Genomic DNA, 8,906 nt, shown 5'->3' on the forward strand with positions numbered 1-8,906 from the left:
ACATCGCCGACGACCTGTGTGTCGCCGATAAGGCACCGTCGTTCGGCCCTGCCTGCGAGCTCTGCGCGGCCGACGGGATCATCGGTATCGGCACCGTCCCGGAGTTCTCCGCAGCTGATTCTCGGCAAGAGGCAGTGAGTAGCTCACTTTTCCCCTCTTCTCCTGCCTGATTTTTGTTGGTGCGACATGCTCAAAATTACTGCCGCACAGCTCGAATTTTCGTGCTCTGGGTGTGCACAAGTAGGTATGTACGTTATTTTGAGCCACTGCGGCCCTGGATTTTTTGTGAGGGCAGCGACCCCGTGCCTGTGCTGCCCTATGTTTTGGGCTGGTGAGAATTTTGTATTTTCAGTGCTGTGATTCGATAGGATTTGTTGTTGCATAGGGGGTACAAGAGGTGAGGATGCACAATAAACTCACAGCAAAAAAGGCATGTCGTGCAAGTTGTTTTTCATTTTTGTTCAGTGCATATGTTGAGAGGGCATGCATCATGTTTTCAGTTTTCTATTTTTGTTCAGAGAGCATGCATCATGTTTTCAGTTTTCTATTTTTGTTCAGAGAGCATGCATCATGTTCAGAGAGTTTGAGTTATGAGCCAATGTTCAGAGAGTATGCAGCATGTTCATAGAGTTTGACTCATTATCTTCAGTAATTGTTCATAGAGCTTGCATCATGTTCAGAGAGTTTGACTCATTATATTCAGTAATTTCAGATCGTCGTCACATTTTTTACTGCTAGTCTTTCATCTTCAGAGTTTGACTAATCAGTCATTGTTCATTTCTGTTCATTCATAAAACCTGTCTGGGTTTTTGCACTTTTTCCTGAGCCACCTAAGCTCCTTTCTTGCAAAAAAAAAAATCTACTAACAAGGCCCAGGTCTGCGTGCACATGTGGCCTTTTTCGTGTAGAAAAACAAACAAACAAAAAAGCCCAACAAAAACAAGGTCAGGTGGCGGAGGTAGCTGGCTGGAAGGGATGGGCTGCCCACACGACAAACAAACTGGCCGACGCAAACAAACAAGCATCCTTGTGCGGGGGTGATCGGGAGCAACCAGGCTTATTGTTTGTCAACGGGTGGGGACATATTATATGATGATGTCAGTTTAGATGTGAGATATTATCTCATATCTAGATGTGACATAGACAGACCCTCAATATATACATGGCTTCCTAACAGTTTTGGTGGTTGTTGGAATTTGGCAAGGTTTCATTTCATGGTGGCGACTTTGCATTTTATCTTACGTCTTGTTCTCTGTCGGGTGACCAAGACAAGAACAACCAGGCGATCAATAGGAGGATCATGTCTCGCTATCGGTCCATGCTGAATAGACTCGAAATGAAGGAGGTGTACCTTAACGGCAGAAGATACACCTGGTCCAACGAACGATAGCTTGCCACTCTGGAGAAAATTGACCATGTGTTATCGACGAACGACTAGGATGATCTCCACCCCTCCCGCTTTCTAGGAGCCGTGGGATCGGCCATATCCGACCATTGCCCGTTGTCCCTTGAGCTTAATGCCGATTGGAGGGTGGACCGGCGCTTCCGCTTTGAAGCATTTTGGCCTAAAGTTGACGGCTTCATGGAGACTGTTCAGGCAGCATGGGGATCGGTACCTTCTATGTGCACACAGGCTAAACAGAGGGCCCACGCGTGTCATCTACCTCAACGCCCCAGTGTAAACACCAGCTGGGCTGCTGGAACATACAATTAGATTAGATCAATCCATCACGCTCCTGGTACTCCCTAAATGCTCTTATATTTCTTTACGAAGGAGTAGCCGTTAATGACGAGTCCAAATCGGTGCGCAACAGGAGTCTAGACGGTGGACTCTTGAGAACTAAGGTATCTGCGCTGCAACACCATTTGGTGTATCCTAGTACACTTGAAGTGGCAACAAATATTTTCTTCATCGGATAAAAAAAATATTTTCTTCATTATTAATTAATTGGGCGAGTTTCCTCACCGGGTACTCACTTATGCATATGTATCTGCAGATACTTTCAGGATTTACTTGCAAAGAGAGAGTTTTGCATGACTTTCATAATGGAACTTCTCTCAGGATTTTCTTCATGACTTCTGCCGCCGGCACTACTCCTTTGTGTCATTCTCCTTTTATGTATAGAGAATCCTACAAATTTACCTGCTGAAAATTGAACGTGCATAGTCGCGTATGTACAGAATACAACAATTCATTGCTCCTTCTACGTAAAATCCTAGTATTCATCACAACCCTTTGGGAAAAAGGTACTATATATGTATGCAGATCACATCTGTAAAGTCATTGAGGAAGCTACGGGGGGCTATTTCGATCAGATGTTCTTAACTTATGCTGATTCTTCTTCATAATCACCGGATGAAGTTCTCTCCAGAACATATCACAGGATGAAACTCGGGGAGGCTGCAGTTCAGTTGCTCAATCAGTTGCAGCCGCGTGATGGTTTTGGCGAGTCCATTGACGTATATAGTATGGCGCACTTTTACAGCCTCAAATATTCCTGCTTGTATAGAAAACGGAAAGAAATATGCTTAGCATCTATGTATGTGACACAAAAATCCATATGCAATATAAGACTATAGGCCTTGCATAATCGAGTGTGCATGGCAAGTAAAGAAACATGAACTGTTTAGGAAGTACAATATGTCCATGCAAATCTTTCAAGCATAATCACAGGTAAAGAAAAAAAAGATGAACTGTAGAGTCACACCATGCTGGTTCAGAGATCGCATTTCTTCCCGTTCCAAAGTAAGCTCATCAACAGATGATACATCGGAGGAATGCTTAAGAGTTAAATCAATGAGACACATTTCCTATTGGCTGATTGGATGCAAGAGTACAAGGTTTGGCACTGGTAGAACCTGGACTGCGCTATCAATTTGTCGAAGATAGCAAAGGAAGCAGGATTTATCCTTTGGAAAAGGAAGTTCTGCACGTATTACTTGCTCAGAATTGAATCGGAGGAGACATCTGAGCAACGAGGCCAGAGAAACCTTGCTGTCGACAGATTACCTCTCCGTTATCCATGAGACGCTTCTGTGAGTGCATCATTGCTTGAACACAAGAAATCAAATTTTATACTGTATGTATAACTAAAGCGCAAAGATGGTCGGCATGACATCATAAGTGAATACAAGTGCTTGTTCAGACAAATTTCTTTTGTGTAACACACACAGTTGGTGCTTAAACTGATTCTAACCTGACAAACTTCATTGAATTTGCAGAATTCAACAGTATTCTTCTATTCAAAGCAGTGGGTCAGATTCAGGTGTTGAAAGTATTTCTGGCCATTAGATCTTGCAAGGCACAAAAGAGAACTTTCTGTGAGATTTCCTTTTCGTGTGGCGAGTTCCACTTGCAGTGAGTCCTTCCACATCCATCTTTCGGGAACAGTTCTGAAAGAAGCCATATACCATCAGCACAAACAAAGCATTGCTACAATTAATTGCTTAGCACTACAAGTTAGCAACAACAGAAACATGTCTGCGTTCCTGTTTCTGCGTATGCAGAACTACTGCTGTTTTAATGCAGCTAACAGCTGAACACTACAGACAAAAAACGCTAAATAACACCGTATAGAGAAACATGTGAGTTACGCCAGCTGTATACAAAAAGTAATTTGGCTGAATGCTTAGCTAGATATGCTACCGAACCAATTTTTTATGTAACCAAAGTTTCAGCAACATACAGAATGAAGCCTTTCAAGTTATCGGGACAACCACCTACAGCTACTTCTAGAGTTCCATATTTGCAGTTCTAGTAAATTCACCTGCGCCTTCAATCCACCTCAATTCCTTGAAAACACAGTTTACGTCTCAGCGGCGCTGTCCATCCATGATTAAGCAAGAGTGTGAGAAGGGCAGAGCGACCTTCTACTATTTTTCAGATTACACTAGGTAAAAAGAAGCTGGGGTCTGAGGAAGAAAAGAGGGAGACTAATGGGTATGGTGTTGGCACACACCTCATTGTATATATGTGAGCTCCGGAAGCGGAGAGGCGTAAACACAGCGAATCGATGCGAGGCTGGCAGCAGTGCCTCGTCCCACTCAGTGTGATTTAATCAGCAACAAAACATTGAGCACTGGATGACCAATTGACAGGTAAAGGTCGCAGCTTGGATTCTTGGAACAATTTACTATGGAAGAGCAGTAGCGACAGAGAATTGAGGACAGCAGAAATGGAGAGGAATGCACAACATACGCGTACGAGAGCAGGACGGTCTCATCAATCAGATCCATCAATTCTCTCTCCTCTGTCACCCAAGGCGGAGTTGGTGTCACGCGCACTGAAGCTAAAGGTCACAGCAGTGAATTCTTTGCCGTACCTTACCTACATCATGAAGAAAGTAGTTTTTTATTTGGGAAGGAAAGTGGTTGAATTTTCAATGGAGTGAAACAGAAAGAAATCATACTGAAAATATTTCTCCTATGTGTATGCAACAGACTCCACCAGTGTAACTGGCAGCGTAGAGTGGCATGAACTTGTATATCCAATACTTGAGCATAGCATCAGCCCGCTCAAACATCGTTCTTCCAGGACCCATTCGCCCTGACAATAGAGAAAATATCTCAAAGTAAAAGTAAATCCACTTGCATACAGAGCAGATCGTTGAGAATGACATGGCTAAAATTGCATGCATATAAAGGAAAATGACTGTTTTAGAGAGATTGCAAAATCTCAGGAAGCTACTACAAAAGATTGCATTAGTATTCATTGTGGTTACCTTCCCTAATCGCAATCAGAAGCCATTAGCCCCAAAATTGCAACCATTCATGACTACTTGGTCTAACTTTCCTCACCCATCAAAGATCAAAAGTTCCATAGTCATTTCAAATTCTTGTGGTTTTGACACACCGCAGAATGAACTCAATGAAATAGTGACAGATCTACTTTCTGCAAGCAGGCAATCTGGATATCTTTTACTGGCAGGAGGGCCTTGTGGAAAGCAAAAGGTTCAACAATGCTGAGTTAGCCACATAGACAATGCATCAACTAATCAACCAAATCCAATGAAAAATTGATACTTTGCAGGAAGCAATTCAATGTTTTCCCGATATTTCCCTTCCCTTGAAAAGAGAGACAACAACAAAGAAGTAGTTGAAGCTTCAAGTGAGATGATCTTCCCATCAACTTTAGATAAATAATTCCCGGCCCTGGCAATCTCACCTTTTTCCAACAACATTCTGATGATACAATTTATAAGACGAGAGCTGGGAGCACAACCACTCTTCTCCATTGATGAAAACATATTGTCAACTTCTTCCACTGATCCTTCTTTTAGAATATTTTCTATCATTATGCCGTAAGTAGAAGCATTAGGCACCAACCCACTGGCTGATATTGCAGCAAACAAATCATTAGCTTCTTCTCTTCTCCGAACCTTGAACATTGCATTAATCATGGTATTGAGTGTTATAATATCGAACTTGACATTCATTGCTCCTAATTTCTGAAATAGTGTGATTGCTTCGTCTGCACAATTATTTCTACAAAGACCTCCAAGTATTATATTGTATATGGAAATGCTCACTGGTATACCCCCTTCGATCATCTCATCGAACATTTTCCTTGCAGCAACAGTTCTCCCAGCACGGAACAACCCATGCAGTATGATGCCATATGTAACAGTGTTAGGTTTAATTCTCTTGCGCGGCATTTCTCTGAATAGAATCAAAGCATCATCGATCCTTCCATTTCTACAATAGCCATCAAGAAGTGAACTATACGTAACAACATTAGGCTCAATGCCAGCTGATACCATGGCATCAAGCACTCCAAATGCTTTATCCATCTGGCCAATTAAGCCATATCCATCAATCAGTGAGTTAAATGTAATGACGTCAGGTCTCTCATCTATGCTTATAACCAATTCAAAGATATCTTGTGCATCCATAACTCTTCCTTCTTTGCATAGACTGTTTATTATTGAACTGAAGAACGCAATGTCAGGACGAGGAATACCTTTGTTCATCATTTCAGACACCAACTCCTTAGCTTTAACCAAATCACCAAGCATACAAAAACCCTGAATTAGGGAGTGATAAACAACTGTGTTCGGCTGAACACCCATATCAGTCATCTCATTGAACCTGTCCATAGCATCGGCCAGCCTACCCAATCTGCAAAGTGCGGCTATTACAGTGTAATAGGTGAATACATCGGGACTCACTCCTTTTTCCCGCATTTCAGTAAATATGAGCATAGCTTCATCCATCATTCCACGTTTAGCATATGCATCAATTAATATGGTGAAAACATGGCAGTCGGCTACAAAACCATTGCTTTCCATTGAGTTGAAGAGATCAATCATATCAGCAAAGCATCCCTCAGTGGCATACCCATTAAGCAAAATACGGTACGAGGCAGCATTCGGTTTGTGGCCCTTGGCAGTCATGGAATAAAATATTTCTGCCGCTTCTTTGCTTCTTCGATGCTTGCTAAGGGAAGTCATCAACGAATTGTAAGTAACAATATCTGGTATAAGACCACGGCTTGTCATTTCTGTCAACATTTTAACAGCCTCTTTCAACCGCCCTGACGTGGAATATCCATGAATCATGCAATTATAAGTCACTGTATTGGGCTGAACACCTTTATCGACCATCTGCCGAAGGACTAGCTCTGCCTTGTCCATTGCTCTGGCCTTGCACAATGCATTAATGATCGAGTTGTACGTCACCACATCAGGATCAACCCCTTGATGTATCATTTCATGGAATAGATTGCATGCCTTGCCTGTTTTGCCTTCTTTAAAAAAGCCATGGATGACTGTGCTATATGCCACCACACTGAAAGAGCAGGTCGAGTGCCCGCTGTGGAGCAGGTCGAATGCCCGCTGACTCATGCTATTCTCGCATAAGCTCTTCAGAACAATGGAGTATGAGATTGCATCCGGCACACAGCCGAGCTCGGACATCCCATGAAGCAGCATGTTCACAGCCTCTTCCGTCCGTTTGGCGTAGCAGAGGCACTTGAGGAAGGTGTTGGCAGTGATCTGTTCTGTCTTCAGGCCTGTCCTGAGGAGACGACCAAAGAAGGCAAGCCCTAGGTCCGGGCGATGCACGCGGCAGCAGCAGCCCATGAGGATGTTGTAGGTGCAAACTGTGGGCGCTGCCACCTGCAGGCCGGCTTCTTCTCGGCACACGCGGTTGAAGAGAGCGACGGCAAGGGCGGGGCCATCTCTAATGCAGGCGGCCGAGGCGGGCGCACGGGCGAGGGCGGCAAGGAAGCCGTTGAGGGAGCGCTCGGGGACCGGGGTGGCCTGCCGTAGCAATTCGTCGAACAGGTGGTGCGCGTCTTCAGGGCTGAGCGCCCCGGCACGGACACGCTCCGTGGCGGCGGCAAAGGCGGCGTGGGGAGACCAGGAACGCAAGGGCGGCGAGGTGGAGGTGGAGGAGGAGCTGCGGCGGAGGAGGTGGAGCATCGGCATAGTGGAGAAGCGACGGAGGCGGGGCATCGGCGAGGTGGGGGAGGAGGAGTGGCGGAGGCAGAGGTCGGAGAATGGCTAGGTGGAGGAGGAGGAGGAGTGGCGGAGGCCGGACACTGGCTAGGTGGAGGACGATGAGCGGCGGCGGCGGCGGATGGGGATGGCGATGGCTTAGGTGGAGGTGGAGGCGGATGGTTCTGCACTGAGAAAGTGAGAATGGCCGGACGAGGAGTATCTTCCAGTCCCGATCTCAAATGCTCCTTTATAAACAGTAAAATAAAATAAAATAATAAATAAATAAATTCCAAAAACTCTGAAATTTTTCTGTGCCAAACTTTGACAAATGTTTTGTTTGTTTCCAAAATTTTATCAGGAGATAACCTTTGTGGAAATCATGGCAAAAAAATCATTTTGCGGAATGCTATTTACGAAAGAATTTTGGAGTACTGATTTTGATATTTTTTGCTGTGACTTCCAGGGATTTCAGTGCATGATGAAAATTCGCAGGCACTCAAAATATTTGTCAAGGTTTGCACCAAAAAAATTCAGATTTTTTTTTTAATTTTGTTTCATTTTTTTGGATTTAATGTTCATCCCAGGCTCAAATGAGCCCGAGAGTAGAAGGGGACTTTCGAGAATGGCCTTCCTTTTTTGTATTCGTATATGCAGTGGAGCAATCCAACCTGATGAGTATGATATTTTTGTTACTCCTACCTCTTCTTTTTAGAATGAGTGTGATTCTTCCTGTCACACAACTTCTATGCTTCCTTTCCCTGAAAACTAAAATGAAACTGGAAGATAAAGTTTGAATCTAGAAGAAAAGGTTTCCGCCTCATGTACTTAAGCAGAAGTGTTAATCCTATCATGGTTTTGTAGCTCCGTGTCTAGTTTCCAGACGTCTATGATAGTGTATCCCCACATAACAGACGCAATTGGCATGAATTTGTATGTTTGGCATTTTTTATGAAAATTGGCACTATGATAGCGTATCCCCAAATGACACATTGACAATTTTGTGGATTTCTTTTGATACCCATGAATTTAAAATATTCTAGAGATAAAAAGGTCACCAGAGCTAGGAAGCCAAAATCAATTTTACGGCGTTTAATAAGCTTTTAAAGGTTGAGACTAATTTTCTAAAACATATTTCAAGGGTGCCAATAGCTTCAAAGTTTGACCTGTGAAAAAAATAAATCTATATGCACTGCATTAATGGAACGGAGGGAGTACTACAAACCAGACAAGCAAAGTCTCTTGTCTCAAATCAGAGAGGTTTCTTTCTAAAACTTGTTCAGCTTGTTCCTGTGCGTATCTTCTCCCTGCTGTTTTGTCTTGCCGGCTTCCAGCGTTGATTCTCCAAAGAAGCGAAACTGGCAGACAGGAACGCGTGCTCACAAGCAAAACGTACTCTCTGCTGTTCTGAAGTCTTTTTCAAGTACAGGAATTTCATTCTAGATAATGCAGTAGTAGTGGTAGTTTGTG

General features: G+C 43.6%; 1 protein-coding gene across 6 annotated transcripts; it reads right to left on the reverse strand.

Annotated features, from left to right (window-relative positions):
- Positions 1–2,195: 2,195 nt before the first annotated feature.
- Positions 2,196–7,643, reverse strand: LOC119362265 (protein Rf1, mitochondrial-like). Of its 6 annotated transcripts, none has more exons than XR_005173274.1 (7): positions 5,165–7,643; positions 4,722–4,933; positions 4,410–4,546; positions 3,960–4,327; positions 3,768–3,822; positions 3,198–3,393; positions 2,196–2,498 (listed from the first exon to the last, which is right to left on the reverse strand). XR_005173274.1 is itself a non-coding variant. In XM_037627464.1 (1 exon), exon 1 carries the CDS (start codon positions 7,452–7,454, stop codon positions 4,995–4,997), a length of 2,460 nt encoding a protein of 819 aa, XP_037483361.1. In that variant the 5' UTR covers positions 7,455–7,643; the 3' UTR covers positions 4,808–4,994. The 6 variants fall into 6 exon arrangements, 1 of the variants encoding a protein (XP_037483361.1); XR_005173277.1 differs by having other exon boundaries at positions 3,960–4,079; positions 4,199–4,327; positions 4,410–4,933; XR_005173273.1 differs by having other exon boundaries at positions 4,410–4,933.
- Between the last annotated feature and the right edge of the window lie 1,263 nt (positions 7,644–8,906).

Source organism: Triticum dicoccoides, chromosome 1A, assembly GCF_002162155.2.
Source record: "Triticum dicoccoides isolate Atlit2015 ecotype Zavitan chromosome 1A, WEW_v2.0, whole genome shotgun sequence".
NCBI classification, from domain to species: Eukaryota; Viridiplantae; Streptophyta; class Magnoliopsida; order Poales; family Poaceae; genus Triticum; species Triticum dicoccoides.